General features: G+C 46.6%; 9 protein-coding genes across 9 annotated transcripts; 5 read left to right on the top strand and 4 right to left on the bottom strand.

Annotated features, from left to right (window-relative positions):
- Positions 1–137: 137 nt before the first annotated feature.
- FPSE_02179 (uncharacterized protein) lies at positions 138–1,166 on the top strand (the record flags this gene model as incomplete). The annotated part of the gene is made up of 2 exons (XM_009255298.1): positions 138–486; positions 544–1,166. The coding sequence occupies 2 exons, from the start codon at positions 138–140 to the stop codon at positions 1,164–1,166; spliced, it is 972 nt and encodes a 323-aa protein (XP_009253573.1).
- Positions 1,167–2,381: 1,215 nt separating this feature from the next.
- FPSE_02180 (uncharacterized protein) lies at positions 2,382–3,380 on the top strand (the record flags this gene model as incomplete). Its single annotated transcript, XM_009255299.1, has 1 exon — positions 2,382–3,380. The coding sequence occupies one exon, from the start codon at positions 2,382–2,384 to the stop codon at positions 3,378–3,380; it is 999 nt and encodes a 332-aa protein (XP_009253574.1).
- A 436-nt stretch (positions 3,381–3,816) lies between these two features.
- FPSE_02181 (uncharacterized protein) lies at positions 3,817–5,403 on the bottom strand (the record flags this gene model as incomplete). The annotated part of the gene is made up of 1 exon (XM_009255300.1): positions 3,817–5,403. The coding sequence occupies one exon, from the start codon at positions 5,401–5,403 to the stop codon at positions 3,817–3,819; it is 1,587 nt and encodes a 528-aa protein (XP_009253575.1).
- Positions 5,404–6,375: 972 nt separating this feature from the next.
- Positions 6,376–6,951, bottom strand: FPSE_02182 (uncharacterized protein; the record flags this gene model as incomplete). The annotated part of the gene is made up of 1 exon (XM_009255301.1): positions 6,376–6,951. One exon carries the CDS (start codon positions 6,949–6,951, stop codon positions 6,376–6,378), a length of 576 nt encoding a protein of 191 aa, XP_009253576.1.
- A 973-nt stretch (positions 6,952–7,924) lies between these two features.
- On the top strand, positions 7,925–8,517 carry FPSE_02183 (uncharacterized protein; the record flags this gene model as incomplete). Its single annotated transcript, XM_009255302.1, has 3 exons — positions 7,925–8,022; positions 8,143–8,315; positions 8,477–8,517. 3 exons carry the CDS (start codon positions 7,925–7,927, stop codon positions 8,515–8,517), a joined length of 312 nt encoding a protein of 103 aa, XP_009253577.1.
- A 1,488-nt stretch (positions 8,518–10,005) lies between these two features.
- Positions 10,006–11,235, bottom strand: FPSE_02184 (uncharacterized protein; the record flags this gene model as incomplete). Its single annotated transcript, XM_009255303.1, has 3 exons — positions 10,006–10,031; positions 10,313–10,398; positions 10,451–11,235. 3 exons carry the CDS (start codon positions 11,233–11,235, stop codon positions 10,006–10,008), a joined length of 897 nt encoding a protein of 298 aa, XP_009253578.1.
- A 726-nt stretch (positions 11,236–11,961) lies between these two features.
- FPSE_02185 (uncharacterized protein) lies at positions 11,962–13,721 on the top strand (the record flags this gene model as incomplete). Its single annotated transcript, XM_009255304.1, has 2 exons — positions 11,962–12,047; positions 12,101–13,721. 2 exons carry the CDS (start codon positions 11,962–11,964, stop codon positions 13,719–13,721), a joined length of 1,707 nt encoding a protein of 568 aa, XP_009253579.1.
- A 1,103-nt stretch (positions 13,722–14,824) lies between these two features.
- On the top strand, positions 14,825–17,123 carry FPSE_02186 (uncharacterized protein; the record flags this gene model as incomplete). The annotated part of the gene is made up of 6 exons (XM_009255305.1): positions 14,825–14,859; positions 15,037–15,072; positions 15,135–15,443; positions 15,608–15,922; positions 16,065–16,273; positions 16,333–17,123. 6 exons carry the CDS (start codon positions 14,825–14,827, stop codon positions 17,121–17,123), a joined length of 1,695 nt encoding a protein of 564 aa, XP_009253580.1.
- A 470-nt stretch (positions 17,124–17,593) lies between these two features.
- FPSE_02187 (uncharacterized protein) lies at positions 17,594–18,511 on the bottom strand (the record flags this gene model as incomplete). Its single annotated transcript, XM_009255306.1, has 1 exon — positions 17,594–18,511. One exon carries the CDS (start codon positions 18,509–18,511, stop codon positions 17,594–17,596), a length of 918 nt encoding a protein of 305 aa, XP_009253581.1.
- Positions 18,512–18,714: the final 203 nt, after the last annotated feature.

Genomic DNA, 18,714 nt, shown 5'->3' with positions numbered 1-18,714 from the left:
AAGAGTTGGGGTTTGCAATGACAGTAGTAGTATGAGAGATTCCCAAACAAACCACTTCCAAGGTGATAAAAGGTCGAAAGGGACCGCCAATTCTTTTCTTGACCCATCACGATCTACTCGATCATCTGTCCATCATCATGGTTTCTTGGAATAACATCTTTACCGTGGCCCTTGGCCTTATCAGTTCGGCTCGTGCATACACAAACCCCATCCGAAACCCGGGAGGTGGTGATCCACAGATTACCTATACTGGTGGTTACTACTATCTCATCTCGACGGAGTGGACCAACCTGCAGCTCTCTCGTGCCACTACTATCGAGGGGCTCAAGACCGCTACTCCAAAAGTCATTTTCACCGACTCAAATCCTTCGCGATCCTCCAACGTGTGGGCGCCTGAGCTCCACTACTTGGGTGGAAAATGGTACATCTACTACACTGCTGGTAAGGCTGAAGACCTTACTGGACAGCGTTCACATGTCATCAAAGGTTAGTATAATACATGGACATACTATTGAAGGAGTCCGAAACTAATGACGTCTCTAGGTGGTGCCACTCCCTGGGACAGCTGGTCCTATGGAGCAAAACTCTCTGATGACTGGGGTATCGACGGTACCATCCTGCGAACCAATCAGTTCGGCAACTACTTTGTGTACTCTTGCATGACCGGTGTTCAGTACCAATCCACCTGCGTCCGCAAACTTGGGTCAGACTTCATGTCCACCGGAGCTCTCAGCATCATCTCCCAGCCCGATCAGGCTTGGGAAAAGAGCGGCACCCCCGTGCAAGAGGGACCAAACGCTCTGTATTTCGGCGGAAAGACGTACATCGCATACTCTGCCAACTATTGCTGGACTCCCGACTATTGTGTTGCCACACTCGAATGGGACGGAAAGACTGACCCAGCCAAAGCCTCTGCATGGAAGAAGTCCAACGGCTGTGTCTTGAAGAGTGCGAATGGAAGCTATGGAACAGGCCACAACAGCTTCTTCCAGAGCCCCGACGGAAAGCAAACTTTCATCACCTTCCATGCTACTTCTAACAAGAACGGTGCTTGTGATGATACTAGATATGCCATGACTCAGCCCTTGACTGCCAATGCTGATGGCACACCCAACTTTGGAAAGGTCCAGCCTTTCTCATTCCAATTTGCGGAGCCTTCCAAATAGACTTTGTCAATTACCATTATGTATATATAACATAGCACTGTTAAACTCATATATCTTAACAGATCGAATGAGTAATTCATTTAATTCATTTATATATAACATAGCAATAATAAGTACTATATTTTTGTTCCACAGGCTGACGGTCGCAAGTTAGTCAAGAGGATAATTGTAATGGAGCAGGTAGTGAGACATCCACTAGATTTCTTAGAACTTGCCCGCTTTGGTAAACATCGTAACAGGGTCGCTATCAACTATAGAACTCATTAAGATACGCATTTGATACGTACAGTCAATGCAGGGCGACACTGTCGTCATTGCTGAAAGTGGGTGTTCTATTATTCTCAACTGAAGGGATCAGAATGTTATTTGAGGAGAGCTAGGTATGAAAGACAATATTTCCCCAAGTTTAAAGGTCACTCATACACAATGAGGCGAAACTGTGCATCTAGACCTATCATGTAGGGAGAACAATTGACAACAAATGTCGACAGGAATGATGTTGCACTTGGGCCACGGGACTGCACATGAATTGTTCGCCATCGCTCGAAAGTGTGGCGGTATCTACTTGCTACTCATAAATGCAAATCACAATGATCAAATGCCATGGGTCTCTGTAAGGGAGGAATCTGTGCCACGCAGACGCGATATTCCCAGCAGTTTTGCTGTTATGAACCCCGGATCGTCGTTCCATATGTCTGGATATCTTCCGAATTTTTGCGCAACTTGCCACATCTAATTGGCAACACAACGCAATTCCCTGATCAAGGGCATCCTTCCACAAAGTCTCAGGGGGAGGATGTGGAGATGAAGGGGTCGGCACGAAGGACCAATGTCCATTCTTCTCTAAGTGTGGCAAAGATAACAGGCCGACCAACCTCTTCTTGTTTATCATTCCCACCCTGCTTCCGTGGCTTATGCAGATTGGGAACCAGCATGCACTTAAATCAATGCACTGTGCCGATAAGGGGCAGCTTTGGATATCACTGGATAAAGAGAGAGACAATTGTAGCATATTAATGTTAATCAGACATGGAGGCTGAGACATTGAGAAGGGGCAACTTTGGTGAAATGTTGTGGAAATGTCCTTCAGGCCCCCTTGCTTGGCATTACTCCAAGGGAGAAGCCCCATCCATTTAATAATCCACTTGTCAGACGACTGTGTGAAAGCTGGACTCAGTTTATCCAAACTTTACACTTGAAGCACCAATCGCAATCATGACCATTGTTACGACACTCCGCAGCTCCATACCCAAACGATCCATCTTGGTGACAGGTGGTGCAGGCTTCATCGGCTCCCACCTCGTCGAAGCGCTGCTTGCCGATGGCTACTGGAAGGTTGTCGTTATCGACAACTTTGATGAGTTCTACTCTCCCGAAATCAAGCGTGCCAACCTCGCAGGCCTTCTGCAACACCCCAACCTGACAGTCTACGAGGCCGACATTCGAGATGTACCAGCCTTATCGGCCATCTTCGCCGACAACAACTTCTCTGTTGTGGTTCATCTAGCTGCTCGCGCTGGTGTTCTCCCCTCTCTTCAGGTCCCAGATCTTTACTTCGACGTCAATGTCACTGGTACAATGAACCTGCTGCAATGTTGCAAAGACTTTGGTGTCAAGCAATTTGTCTTTGGATCATCCTCTAGTGTCTATGGCCTGGGCGCAAAAGCCCCCTTCTCCGAGTCCCAGAAAACCACACAGCCCATTTCCCCATATGCTGCATCAAAATCCGCAGGCGAACTGCTGTGCCACACCTGGTCTCATCTGTACCAGATACGCTGTGTCTGTCTGAGATTCTTCACCGTCTACGGTCCCCGTCAACGCCCAGATCTTGCCATCCACAAGTTCACCAGACTTATCCACCAGGGCAAGCCCATCCCTCTCTTCGGTGACGGGTCCTCCATCAGAGACTACACCTACATCGACGATATTATCGATGGCATCTTCGGGGCGATCGACTACGAAGGCTCACTATTTGAGGCCATCAATCTCGGAGAGTCACAGACTATCACGCTCATCGACCTCATTAGTGCGATCGAGGGAACATTGGGACGCAAGGCACTTATTGATTGGCGTGGGGATCAACCTGGAGACATGCCACTTACCTATGCGGACATTTCCAAGGCGGGCTCAATCATCGGGTACAAACCCAAGACTCAAGTGCAGCAGGGCATTGTCAAGTTTGTTGCTTGGTACCTAAACCACAACAAGGTTTAGTTCATTTGTATAATCACTCATTTCTTACACGTCATTTTCTACTGTTTGAACGCATGGTATACTTATGGGGTTTCGATACTACTTTCAACTTAATGTGTATTTACTTTTTCATCTTCAATGTGCAACTGAGAACTGATCCATTGTTCGTTCATTTTCTACCTTGATAGACAAGATCATCTAAATTCCACAAACTATTTATGCCACTTCACTAAGTCGAAATCATGTGTCGCGGGCTCAGATAGAAACTTTTGGAAGGAAATCACTTGTAAGCGGATCGAGCGTCGTGAATGCAGAGGAATAATACAAAGGCTTTGCGTTCGGTGACCTTGCTTTGCACACGCACAATGATAGGCAAGATAATTATATAGAACAAAAGCGTTTTCAATATTTATCCCGTTGTATGTTGCTATTAAAAAAAGTTGAAGAGAGGAGATGACTACTTAAACGGCCCTTTACCATCTCGAAACACTTCTTCCCACCAAGTTTCTCTTGCATCTTTCAGAGGCTTCTCATTCCACCGACAAAGCTCTTCAAACTCCATCTTGTCGAACCTACCATCAGCCGTGGCATTGGCCTTTCGAGGATATCTGTCTCTCGCTTCAGCCAATGCTCCCCAGTATCTGAATTGGTCGGCACCATCCTGGACCGTTGCCAGGGGCTGATCGATGGGATATGGTTTCAGTCGAGGCTTTACGAGTTGTCTCAGTCGTTGATGATACCACGGTTTGTGCCACCATGTTTGGCGTCGGCCTTTGTAACCATTGTGGTGCACTATCGCAGGCACTTGCCCAATAGCGAAGTCGGCATAGAGAGGAATATTACTCCAGGTTGCAGACTTGTCGAATTCTTCTAGTGGGTACCGTGACTTGTTGAGATCGTCAGGTACACCATGCAGTCGGACTGGTGATAATCCAAGAGCCATGGTATGCCGTTCAATAGACTCCTTATCGCCCAACGGGACAAAGTCGGCGTCGTAAAGATCAAGTGATCGGTTGATAGCTGTGAACTTGACTTGGGCCACTATCTCCTGAGAGTAGTCGAGTCCGAAGTGGTATTCGAGGTTCTGGTCGACCAAGCCTCGTAAGTCGTCATTGTTGATCCGATTCTTCCTTTGCCATTGTCTCCAGACTTCTTGTTTCCCGACCACGTTGCCCAACTGACCCTGCTCGCTTCGGAGAGGGAAACCCTGACCGATACCTGCCTCCATATCTTCCATCGCGCGACGGAAAAGCCTCCTCATGTCACCTGCTGGACCAAGGTACATACCCCCATTAATCCATCGTGGTCTGTTATAGTAGAAATCGGAAGCATTCTTCTCGGTATTTGGTCCGTATAAATCTGGTTTCAGTGGACTTTCTGGCCACATGTTGCACCGTAAATCAATGCCGAATAGTTCTGGATCATCTGGGTAGCATTTCTTTTCGGCAGCGGCTACAATAGTCTGCTTCATCGGCATCGGGCCTGATCCGGTCCATTGCTTGCGTAGCCTTTCGTTGGCCCGTTTGTTGACCTCATGGTAGCGACTGAGAAGGACCTCGGCTGGCAACTGAAACCAGACATCACGAGCATCCACCATGAGAACCAGGTCGTCTTCCTCCAACTTCTCCAGATCTGTAGCGTTGGGGTGCATGACGGAGTCGAGATAGTGTACGAACCCGGGGATCTTGGGTAGATTCTTGCCAAATTCCCAATGCGATACATCATGGTAATCTACTCCCCAATTGACAATAACAGGGCTCGGATAGCCCAAGGCAAGCGCAGTGAAAATCGTCTTGCAGACATTGGGGCCGGGATCCGTAATAGGCACGACGAGAGTAAATCGGCGATCCTTGTCGACAGGTACGTTGGGCTGGGATGAACCGTAAGGCTTCCACACTGGGGCACCCAACTCAATATCCGAAAATAATGATAGAGTGTAGAAAGATAGATATAATGCAAATACCACGACGGCGATTCTGTAAAGTATCTGCGTGTTGAGAATGGCTGACAGAGTCAACTTTGGATTCGCGTTGAAATCTCGCATTGTAGCGAGTGTTGTGGTTCAATCCACGGTTGAAGAGAAGGTCTCGATGCACAAGTGTCCCAAGTGGTGTAGTTAAGAATCGCAATAAGACGTGGGGGCTTTGGGTTTTGAAGACACATGGCATATTTCACGGAATGAATGTGGAGGGGCTGAGGTATCTAGCACTACAGTAAGGGAGGTCTAGTCAGGAGAAATGTCTCAGGGTCCAAGAAGAAATATGTAAGCCAGGCTAGACAGTGCTGATGTTATACCCCTTGCAGCATAAGGTACCAGGGGGGGGCTAAACAGAATTCCCTGCGCCTTCGTTGGGGACTGGATTGGTTTGTGGAAATGAAGAGCATTCACAGACTGCAAGGGAGACTCGCCCTGTATATTCTGCCCTTGATACGGAAGATCCTTGTCGCACAAGTCACCACCTTAAGCTTGGGGAGCGATGGAAGGCCCGTTTTGATGTATGCTTAATATTCTGAAGAATGGAGCAGATGACCGCAAGGTAAAAGTACATGCTTACTAGATGTAGATATCGGTGTCTGAACTTGTCTTGGCCTTTGGAGACCCTGGTTGCATTTTTGTTCCATCTTCAGCCTTACATATGGGGACACCACTGTCAACGCGCTATCACGGGCAATGATGTGATTCCAGCAAAACACAATAAAATTGAAGCTATGTCAAGTCTATAGATAACCCTAGTCGCTGCCATGCCGCGGCTATGTCCCCTATTGAAAGAATGTGTCGAAGAATATTACCACCATTTTTACCCTCTCGCCGTCGCGACCAAGCCGCCACCTTGATTCCGTTTCACTAGCTCATCCGATAGCGGGAATAATCCGTAAATATCAAGATAAAAAAAGACATTAAAAAATTAGAAGGAGTGTTATGTAATCTCATGATCCATAAGTTTGTCCCAAGTCCAACAGGCCAGAAGTGACAAGCTTTGGTCTGAAGTCTTTGTGGTTGGCCAAAATTGAGCACTTAAGCCTTGTACTCCTTCTTGTGACCGCCATCGCCGTAGCCAGGGTTCTCGTATCCGGGCTTGTGGTATGTAGGCTTTGGCTTGACAGTGATGGTCTTTGTGACAGTCTCGGTCTTGTACTTGGTGACAGGAGGCTTGTGGATGTACTTGGTCTCTGTGGTGGTCTTCGTCTCTGTCTTGGTGACTGGTGGCTTCCACTTGGTCTCGGTCTTGGTGACGGGAGGCTTCCACTTGGTCTCGGTCTTGGTGATGGGAGGCTTCCACTTGTACTTGGTCACGGTGTCGGTCTCAGTGACAGTCTTGTACTTGACGATGGGAGGCTTCCACTTGGTGACATATTCAGTCTTGGTAACAGGAGGCTTCCACTTGTACTTGGTAACCGTCTCGGTCACGGGGTACTTCTTGGTGACGGTCTCTGTCTTGGTGACCGGGGGCTTGTAGATGGGCTTGGTGACAGTGTGAGTGACGGTCTTGGTGACGGTCTTGGGCTTCTCAGGATGTCCGTAGTCTCCGCCAGGGCTGGCGAATACCAGAGGGAGGGAGAGCAGAGGAGCAATCACAGCAGAGAACTTCATGTTCGGCTGAAGCGAAAGTCTTGAGTTCAAAGTCTGAGAGTGAGAGGTGCTTGAAAGAATGGTGATGAAGTCTGAGCCGGTGGGTTGAAGCCTGGGATAGAATCTCATGGACTGAGGGAAACTGATGGCATCTTTATACTAGTTGGCAGTCCTGACTTACGGTTCATCCGAGTTGCCCAGGTCTGTCATGCCATGAGATACACAACTAGGTGCCGGCCATATCTCGAGTCGGGACCGGTTTCGCAGTATCACACAACAACATGGACAAGTGTTTGCCCTGACTCCATCCCTACAATGCTGCTGCTGCCAATTGCCTTGGCACAATATTTACACGTTGGACAGACCAGGCCACCAATGGCGACACAACAATTCAGCCATAAGCTCGTATTTTCCATCTAGCTCGTGTCTATGCAATATTAATGCAGGTCGGCAGCCATTATTGATGCAGGTTAGGAGCAGTTATGGCCCAATTAAAGTAACACCACTTTGCAAGTAAGCTTACCAGTCCTGCCAGTAAGAATGGACAAGGCAACGTCGCTTCGCATGCCAAACCACCACACCAGGTTGGACGATTGGGTATATGCAATAGTTTCCCCTCTATTCTTTTCGCTTGGCAGCATGTTTATTAATTGAGCTGCCAACGTGCGTTGCATAACTAATCGCGTGATCTGATGAGATGTTGTAATTCTTACGAGCCTTATGTGAAGGATCGCCAGTTGGTAAGTCAGATCATGAATCATCAGAACATAGGGAAACTACGCTAAGCCCTATAAATCGGCCTGCATAGTAGCAATTCAACCGGTTGTACCAGCTTTGCGGGGGATTTCCAGGCACAGAAGCTTAGCATCACAAGGTGTGACAGCGACATGAAACACATGCTAAGACCAGAGGATAAATGCCCAGTACTAAAACTTTCTGATCTTCGCTCTGTCACTTGTTGATTTACTTAGCTCTCATGATCTCAAGGTAGGTAATGGTTGCGAGCATTCTAGTTGTCAAACCGGTTGATCAACTCTTGATCGAGGCATATTTCGAATCAATGTCGATCCTCACAACTCACATAAACGTGAAGTAAGCCCAACCTGTTTGAATCCCACCAGCATGTTGACCGGTCTTTGTGCCCTTGTAGCCTCTGGACGAAGCTAGCGTGGGCTTACCACATCACATATGCAGATACAGTACATGCTACAGGTTCGGCCCCGCGTTCAAGAGAGTTGTCACCAATAAACAATCACTTATTGCAGCCGGGTCTGCGGCCTTGGCTGTTGATCTTTCACGGCAATGGGCCATTGGCAAACTGAGAAATGAGAAAACATTCAATCATTGGTTCACCAACTATTATTGCCTGGCCCACGCAGCCCATCGTAAGTATCATGATCGAGACCACAATGACGCCAACACAGAGCAATACTGCGGGCGATTAAAGAAGTAAAATATCGACAGGGATCAACCTGGCCAGCTACAGGGATATATCATAAGCAAGTAGGTATTGCGCGATACATTAAGTTTATGAGCATTGAAATAGTACCGTCAGTGCGGAAAGTCACAGTTCTGATGTTGCCATAATGAATACAATACCCAATACCAATGCTATGGAATAAAGGTCGATCATACGTGCTCTGGTGTAGCCTCAGACTGGTCTACTCAAGATCTACTTTTAGAAAGGCCACCTCCAATAGCAATTGAGGCCACACACCGAAATGTCCTTCAAGTCCATACCACCACTCAGAAGACAATATCAGCACACAGTACCTGTTGGTTCTTGTTTTTCTGCTGCGAAGAGTGGTTCGACTGTTCAAAGAGGCGTTCAGTTGCATTAGTTGTGTAACCGGGCGCGGCCCGGCCTGACAAGATTCAGCCTGATAAACCCCCCAATGATTTCAAAGCCTGGTCACTAAATGATGACTCGATGATCAAGTTTATTCACCGTTCCATGTTATATTACCATGCATATTCCACCAGTCAAGACAGATTATTATGAGATGAGACATCAGCGTTGAAAGGATTCATATCCGTCGTTGCCGATGTCGTATCTTATCTCACTGTTTCGGGCGAGTTGCTTCTAATGGCAGTCTGCAGCCTGCCGTCTGACTTTTGGAGTACATTATGCAGGCTTATATAACCTGCTCAAAAGGTCTGGGCTGACAACTGTCATGCCTTGTCACAATAAGCTCTTAGATAGTTTCGGTCGTGGCGCCGCCATCAGGGCCATAGTTCGATGTAGGAACCGTTACACAGAGTTCTCTGGGTTAGGCCAGAACGCCACGCATCCCTGATTGTGGTAATTGATTATCTTAAGATTGATTGAAGAACATCTAACGTAATGAAATCAAGGTATCATACTGCATTTCCTGGTCCGGTGAGTTGCAGATGCGTGATGGATGATCTCGCCAACACAGAGCTTGGAGATGCTGAGTTCATGCTCTAGAATTATCGAGGCCTTCCAACAGTTGTGCAACCAATTGAACAACGCATGCACAGCACAAGCTCCGTATTCTGTAAGCCACTATCTTGTGTTGGTGCTTTGTTGTTCGGCTGCTTCCACTTTCCGTAACTGCCATCCACTAAGGATGTCAAAACATTCGGGAGCCAACTTTTAGTGCAAATCACGTTATCTTTCCCTGGCAATTGTCCCATACTCCTGGAGGACGAATCACAAGAGCTTGGCCGCTGTAATACGATATCAAGTAAGCCACAGCCAACGTGCGTTAGTGTCACTGGTAAGCCGTGGTGGTTGAACTAAAAACGCCTCCTGTTGGTCTGAGTTCTGACTCACCAATTTTCCGCATTAGCTTGATTTTCCGAGGGAACAGTGATACGTTGAGACTCGATCAAACTCCTTCGATAAAACCATTTAGACTATTTGTGCGACCAACTTGGACTGAACACGGAAAGCCCGACAGTTGTGGCGGACAAGAAGTGTGCAAACATGTTGATGATTCCTGATTGATGTGGTTTTGGCTTGTTTTGATAGTCGATATTATCCACAACGGGTGACATGCCTGAGAACATGCTTGTTTCTGTTTATGCCCTGTGCTCTTATCAAGCTTTACACTACTGCATGACATCCACTAGTATATCTATACACTAGAACGGCAAGTTATTAATAACTACGTTTTTATGTAGCTACTAGATACGAGCGATTCATGACCAATCCAAACATTTCCAGTTGATAAGCATTGTACGTTCAAAGCCCCAGTTTCACATGCTCAAGACCAGACACTGCAACATATGACGTCACCCTTCTACCTTGATTCCAGCTACACCGTGTACTTTGGTACGATGGGCAGCTCAGTGCATGATTCGAGTGTATCTATGATTATTAGCAAACGATCGCTCATGTGAGATACGATTGTCTTACCAAGCCGACACTCCTTATTCGTGAAAGCAGGGAAGAAAGGCCCCGGGTGCAGGATAGTCTGTGACAATGTTGCAATAAGAATCATACTTGAACAAGGTTTATTAGTATCAAGACGCGAATTAGATCATGGGTACTCACAGTCCCTCAAGAAGAATGAAAGGAATTTGTTCCTTCATTAGTTTGTTACCCCATCCACCTCTCATCTCAGCGATTCGATATACACATCGAACGTAGATCGTCAAAAATGCTGTAAACAGACCACAGATAAACCAACGGAACCGTGGACCTTGCCAGGTTTTGAGTGCATTGCCATTCAGGGGGTTAAACTTGACAGCTCGCACACGCCTAATGCAGAATGCTGTGGCCAGCAATGCAAACACAGATAAGGTAACCACCTGAAAGGCGATGCCAGCCATCATGATGTTGTTTCCGAGATTCAGCATATCATCGTCGCCAATAGCCGTGGTCGCTGCGATTCCACCCCCTGCAGCCTGCAGGACTAATGACACAACGTCCGCGCCGATGAAGATGATAGTGTACAGCTTCGGCTTCAGCAGGGACCACTCGGGGCCGAATAGTGTAACGATGTATTTGAGCATGAGATACACAGCCGCGCTGTTGAAAGCTGGGCCAATGATGAGGCAGCAGACCTGGGCTTGGAAGGGAATGGCGTTGAAGGGTAGGAAGTACATTCCGATCCTTGCGCCGTAGCCTACGATTTGAGCCAAGGAGGCCAACGCGAGGACGATGGCATAGGCACGGATGCGGAAGCGGATTCCGAGCCAGATGTTGGCGAAAAGGGCGATGGTGAAAAGCGATACCAGTAGAATGTTGACCCAAAGGCTCGGGCGATAACCATACACAGTGTATTCAATCGGGCACTCTTTAGAGATGTGCACGCATATGGGTGTTTCTTGTGCCATTTGGAGATTAGATTTGAGTTGAAGAGGGTTGACTTGTCGATGTCAGGTACAATGATTGAAGCAATCGAATGAAACGAATTTATGCCAAACTCATCGACCTAAGTATATATATCTTCCAACATGCCATCTGTCTCCCAATGTCAATTCCATTATTCTCGGTCTTCTACTTCAAACTGTGGAAGAGGCTGTCCCGGTCTGTGATTGGATAAAAGACCGAGTGTTCAGGGCTTGCAATTATGTTTTATATCTATGACAATGAATTCAAAATACGGAGACTCGGATATCCAATGGAAATAGGAGTTGACACAAAGGAAATTAGACATTGACGAGTTTGTCAGGAACGGAATTGCACTAGAATCCTTCAAAGTCGGTCTTTGCCCAAGCCTCAAGACGTCGTAAGCCAGGGGGAAGCTAAAGAGAGACTCTATTGGTTGGTTGTCCAAAATGCCCCATTAGTTTTCTCGGTCTTTGAGTCCAAGCTAAACCCATTCTATGAATCCTTGATCCGTCAGAGTCTCAACTTCTCCGACATGCTGACATGTCTCAACTACCTGCTGTATGGGGTAATCCCAGGCTGACATCATGTACAGCTACATTGCACAGCCTCGATCAGCCTTGCGGGGGACATTCCAGGCTTCACGATAACACTTCATTTATCTCTAGTTTTCGGTCTTTGTTTTACTCGGTCTTTTTCTCGCGACCGTGCTCCCTATGAAGACGTCCAAAATGACAGTGTCATTCGAAGATGCCGAAAAGCCCAAACGTACGAGAACCAACGTCAAGCAGTCAAAGTATGGTTGTTACACCTGCAAGTATGGCCTCACTTTGTGACCCCTGGAAGTAAACATGCTAACTATAGCGATAGAGCCCGACGTATCAAGTGCGATGAAGCTAAACCTACATGCCAGCGCTGTAGGTCTTCAAAGCGCGAATGCAAAGGCTATCCTCGGGGGGCACTTGTCGACTCCCCACTTGGGATTCAAGGGACAGCATCGCTAGTACCATTATCAGCCTCACCGTCGTCTTCAATATCCTCTTCAACTTTATCACGCACCGCTTCGCCTTTGACTGTTCTTTCCTTTGACCCTTATCATCTTCTAAGTCCCTTTGTCGATATCGCCTGCGGCGTCATGGTGCAGAGTCCCCGGCGTGGCAGAAGCGACATTGAACAATCATTTTGGACTCGAACTGTACCTCAGTTGGTGCATAGCAATCCTTCCGTGCGGGCTGCAGCCGAGGCATTCGGATCATCTTACAGCGAATATGTTCTCCAAGTCGACAATTCTTGTTCTGGCATTGAGACTACAAAGCGGTATACACAGGCTTTGAGGCTGGTGCAAAAGGATCTAGCTACTGTGCAACACGAACCTGTCCCCTGCGTCATAGCTTGTTTGTTTCTAGCATTCTCTGAAGCCATACAGCAGAAGCTGGATGAGGGCCTATTGCACCTCTTGGGGGCATTTTCTGTCATGTTATCTCGGACAGACAAAAAGCTGTTGGGTGATGTAGATACCGAGAGTTTGTCGCTGCTATTACAGAAGCTTGATCTCCATGTTGCTACTTATGGAATCTGCCACCCTCCAGAAATGCCTCCAATTTCACCAGTAACAACGAATATGGTCACATCACTTCCCCCAGACGAGGCGCTATTTAAAATTCTGCACTCATGCTACCACTTCAACGCACAGGCATTTACCTACAAATACACCACTCGCCGAGCGATTCCACCCGAGATGCTCATGGAGCAGGGTCGTCAACTCGCGACTTTGAAGCTATGGTTATCGCAAAACAAACTTCCTTTGACATGGGACGCAAACTTACACGAATCGCTAGTAGTTCTTCGCTCCCAGTGCCTGACTGCGTTGATACATACGGCGACTATTCTGGATCCCCGCGAAACCGGCTATGACTGCTACGGACCTGAATTCCAGGAAATCATTACCACGATAGAAGCATTGTTCCTCAGTAGAGGTTTTCAAACCGACCCATTGAGCAGTGCATTGGGCCGACTTCCGTCCTTCATTCCAGAGACTGGAGTGATTCATCCTCTGTATTACACAGCGAAGAAATATCGAAACGCATTCTGGCGGCGAAGGGCACTGAACTTGATCCTACGAAGCGGCAAAGAAGGACCATGGTGTTCCAAGACAGAGGGAGCCATGATCAAAATGATTATCAGAATGGAGGAGGGAGATTTTGACAAAGCATCTTTCGATCTTTCGAGAGGCGAGGATGCTGTCCTTCATTCTACTTGTAACGTTCCCGAGAAGAGCAGGATCAATGCATGCTGGCCCATTGATCCCGGAGCCCAAACAAGAGAGGCTAGCAATTTTACTAAACAGAAGTTTAGCAAGGGTATCTTGTATAAGTGTATCGACGTGGACCGACTATTGGCTGATGCCGAAGGACAGAAGCCTCGCTCGTGGGCATGGATGAAATCTGCGTGGTGGGAAGAGTGGATTGAGCCTCTTGGGGAGATAGCCTGATTTTTTGTTCAAGGCAGGGTCTTAGTAGAATAGATTGTAATAATAATCATGTCTTTTATTTTTAATGTGGCAGTGAAAATGAAGGAGCCAGATCTTTCCGATTCAGCTTTTGATAGAGTAGGTTGCCACTTACAACCAAAATCCGAGGTACTACCCACTTCTTATTGCCCTATCACTTCGGGCTTCCCGTCACGTTAAATCCAAAGTACAAGGTTTAAATAGAGTAACAGAGGCAAACTCTAGTAGTATCCAAGTACCTCGTCCTTTAACAGTAGTGGAAATCATGATGTATTCATATTCTTACCATTACCTACCCTATGTTCATACCGACAGCCAGATAAGAGCTGAGCGATGATGATAAGATGATCGTATCGTTATCGGACATCTTATCGATAACACATATGTAGATGCGGAGACGCGGAGTGGTCAGTCAGCGTTTTCTGCAAAGATGGTGGTCGCATGGAACAATTGTTAATAAACCCCCACCACGATTATAAAGTGAATAGGTACTCTCTTGTGGGTGTTACTGTGTTCTCTCAGTTCGTCATGTTAATCTCGATGCTGGATAAGCTAACCCATAGTCAGTATCGCAAGATGATACCACGATCGAGACAATGTGGCTTGTGTAACCCATACGCTATAACCTATGACCCATGACCCGGCCCCATTTAATAAGCAGCCCGAAAGAGAATGTCAACAGTAATCTACGCATGCATCCTGATTTATACGTCTTCCGGTCTATGACTGACAAATGCAGTATCACGACATATAATCATTCCTTGGGTTTCACAAGACAACCATAGTGAGCATACTGCACCAACACTATGACGTAGCATACAAATGAAGCCAACAGCGATTACTGATCATGAACCAGCTATTGGAATGGCCTCAGCCCTACAAGGCAATGTTTCTGTGGCCACAATTTACAACTATCGCGACGGAGGTTGAGTAATCTATCGTTGGCGTTTACACCCTCTGTCATCTTGTGAATATGCGTTTGCCATCGGTTGCTAAAATGCTTGGCTCTATGGAATCTTTAAAATGCGTATCGCCAATACGAAATTCCGTCTCGCAATGGTGATATCGCCACACCAAGTGAAACAATGGCAGATCACACGAGCCCACAGTTGCAAACAAGGTTTGATATCACTGAAAAAAAAAGTTAATGTGAGACGCTGATGGCCTCCAGACCCGAGGGGGTTGCTTGTACTCCATGTCGACGCGCCAAGATGAAATGTGTGGTTTCGAATCCAGCATCAGCAACATGTGATCGCTGCGAAAGGGTAGGAAAACAATGTGTATACGAAATGCACAGACGAGGTCAATGGCGCAGAGACGTGACAGGAAAAAGGTATGCCAAGGCAGGAGAGACGAAAAACAACTCAATCGTTGACTGTAATTCCCCTTCGACAGGGAAGATCTACAGAACTCAACAAACGATAATGTCCCAGAACCTGATTTACTCCCAAACAATCAAAGACCTGCCTTCGAGAATCAAGGTTCTGGTTCAAATTCAGCACTTTCGGGATCTGACCAGTCACCATTTACGCCAGGCACCTTGCGTGCTGCTCTCGATGCAGAAACAACATTTGGGACGGACTCCTCCGGCCAGTTCGACCTGTTTATGAGAACCTTTGATCAGACAACAAACCTAACGAAGAACCATGACCCTATCGAGATGGGACTGATTAGTAGACCGTCTGCTCAAATTCTCTTCGAGGGGTATGTGTACTACAGAAACCTACAGATTCTAGTCACTAATCGAACAGGTTCTTTGAACATTTCAATTCACTCGTTGGACTCCTAGATCCACAATTGTACTCGTTTACGTACACAAGAAGTCGATCTAGCTTGCTATTCACAATGGTACTCGTTATTGCCTCCAGGATATTCCAGCCTCAATCCCACAAGACAATCAGAGACCACTCCGAAGCACTACTGGGTAGAGCTCTTTTGCAATGCGATTCTGCAATAGAGAACATATGGGCTATCATCTGCATGTATTATTGGAAAGACAAAAATGATAAGAGAGGGGCAATATTGATTGGTTTTGCCTCACAGATGGCCGCCTATGCCGAATGGAACATGATGTACCAGAATGCACCAGGCAGAGGACAAACTCTTGACTCATCTGAGCTACAGTCGCGACAGGAAAGAGACAGAAAGAGAGGTTTAACTATCCTTCATAACACTGAGAGGATGTAAGTGCAGCGCATTCGACATATGAACCTTTGTAAGCTTACTTGGACTTAGGTCGAATTACTTCAACAGGCGCCGACGACTTGCATCGCTCGTTAATCAAAAGCCAGTTTCGCGGACTTGGATATACTTGACACCATTCAGTTATCGTTTAGGTGATTGTACATCTGTCAAAAGCCAAGAGATGACACAAATTGCACGCGATGTGTATGAAAGCATGGCAAAATTCGGAGAACACCATGATTCCTACCCAACAACCGTTGCCGACTTTGAGAGTTTTCAAAATGTCATGAATTCATTCCACAGCCGGATTAATGAATGGAGAGACCAATGGTGTACTATGTATTCGAACTGTAAGCCAGAAACTTGTTGATTTTCACTACTCTAAGAAGTTGAGCTGATAGCTAAATAGTTCCCTACTTGGAGCCTCTGCAACGACCCATCACCCTCCTTCACCGTGACTACATGTGCCTCTACTTTAACACTATTCATCTCCACATGCTATTGGAGTCAGACGACAGGCCTTTACTCGGAGATCAAATAGCCCAGACGGCCTGTATTTGCTTCTCCAGCGCTTTCGGCATATTGCAACATGCAGTTCATTTCGGGGAGATCAACGTTATTTACTATCTTTGGGATAACGCGCATAACATGGTTGCATATGCGGCAATGCTTATCCCTAAATTGCTGGAACAAGGCATTGATGAACCTACCATGTTGAAACAACAAGCGGTATCGATACTTGATCAAGTAAACACAACGTACCTCATCGCAAGCAGGTCGATGGTTAGTCAGGAGTCTCAAACACCAGATTGTCAAAACGAAAATGAGTGTCATTTATCTACTCAGTCACGACTACTATCAGCCATCCTTGGGATAATTAATAGTTCTACGACATACGTCGAAGAGAGTCCGGAAGCCAGAGGATTATCCAATATATCTTTCAACCCGGATCTTCCATGGCTTGAAGAAGACCAAACTTCATTCAACTACTTTTCCGAAGACAGGACGAATCATCTGGAGTCTCGAAACATTGGTTTTGATGCCCACACATTCGCTCAGTCCGACTATTTCAACTCGCGTGTGTCGCAGGAATACGAAGAGCTAAATTTGTTGGAGAAGAAGGGCTTTCTCGAGTCAATGTATCTTAATGCCGGATTACTCCCGTTGCAAAAGTCGGGGATTCTTTCGAGGGATCTGTGAAGTAGTTGGCCTAGCAAGTTGTTAATATATTCGAAGGATTACTCTCAACGAATATTTAGCCCTATAAAGTGATGAGAAATGGTTCCTGAAGGGATTTAGACATTAACATCAACTTGTGTATACATGTCATTGATGATATGACGATGCGTTGGACCTTCAAAGAGTATAACTTAGAGAACTTACTGTTGAATTTCTGTTACACTACGGTTAGGAGCATCGCTTTGTTTCACTAAGAAGGATAACTCGCCAACACATAACTTAGAGAACCGTAATGATGACAAGGTAGCCCTAAGAGTGCAGCATCAAGGTCAAGGCCATATGGCCAATCAAATAATTATTTAATAAAACTATGTAGTAGGCAATTTAATATGAGTTACTAATAAAAGTAAAAACAAAAGCGCGAAGAATAGATTCATGTCATTATCCTCGTTAACTAGCCAAGTCCTAACCGCAATTTTCTAAAATCCAAACTACGCCCCGGCAACAGCTTGCAGAGCCGCCTTGACGACTTCGTCGAAGTCCTTCTTGGGCAATCCCAAGATGTCATTCATAATTTCTCCTTCCTTCTCCAGATGGCTACCAAACTTGCCAGTAACAAACCCAGTTTCGATCAGTGAGTAAATGGCATATGGATCTCCCGCCGCCACTGCAGCCTGCTTCTCCTTGATGAGCTGGCTACTTTCAACCCTCTCGACAGTCATCTTCTCGCCACTAATACGCTCGATGGCCTCAAGAAGCATGTTTTGAGTGATGGCAAAGTCGCTTAGCCACACGACCCTGTTCTTTGTCTCTTCCCACTTCTTGCTCAAGGCGTTCACCATTGCTAGGGCGGTGTTGTCCTCAGTAGTGGTGCTGAACCAGCCATTGCCATCATCCCAGAACACGAACTTCTTCTCTTTGATGTGCATTCCGAGGAAGTCATGGAGTGCGCTCCATTTGAGCCACATGCCGCAACCGATGGCCATCCACTCCAAACCTGTGGACTCTTTCGATCTGAGATAATCTTGGACTTCGCCCTTCTCGCGAAAGACTGAATTCAAGGCTCTGGCGTCGGGGTTGTTGTTGTTTAGGCCGTATTCAGATGCGACATAGCGTCTGACCTTGGCATCGACTGCAGCGTCGACGAAACGTAGTTGGTCGCTGACGGCTAAAGATGTCATACAGTTAACGATAGCATCTTGGCCAGAGAATGCGGAGACCAGTGCATCAGAAGGGTACGAATCATCAATGGTGATGATTTTGACGTTGGCAGGGAGCTTTCCCTTGGATGATGATCGTTGCAAAACACTGACTTGGAATGAGGGTTCTTTGGTCAGGGCTCCTAGCATGATAGAGCCAATAGAGCCTGTAGCTCCGACGATGAGAATGTTTTTGAATGGTGACGACATTGTTGAAGAATGATGGAATATGATGTAAGTGTGTTATGATGGTTGGTCAAATGGGAATAAGAATGGCTGTCTGCCTCAATTATATGCATGGGTATCCCGCCGTCCTGTACTCTGTAGACCCATGTCTTTTCTGCGATGCAGCATTGAGCTTACTGAGCACTTCCAGTGGTGTGCTTACACAAATGCTGTTATACCCCAATGTA

The sequence above is a fragment of the Fusarium pseudograminearum genome, chromosome 2, assembly GCF_000303195.2.
Source record: "Fusarium pseudograminearum CS3096 chromosome 2, whole genome shotgun sequence".
In the NCBI taxonomy this organism is placed as follows: domain Eukaryota; kingdom Fungi; phylum Ascomycota; class Sordariomycetes; order Hypocreales; family Nectriaceae; genus Fusarium; species Fusarium pseudograminearum.
The sequence above is the reverse complement of the archived record's forward strand: the minus strand, read 5'-3'. Positions and strand labels throughout refer to the sequence as shown.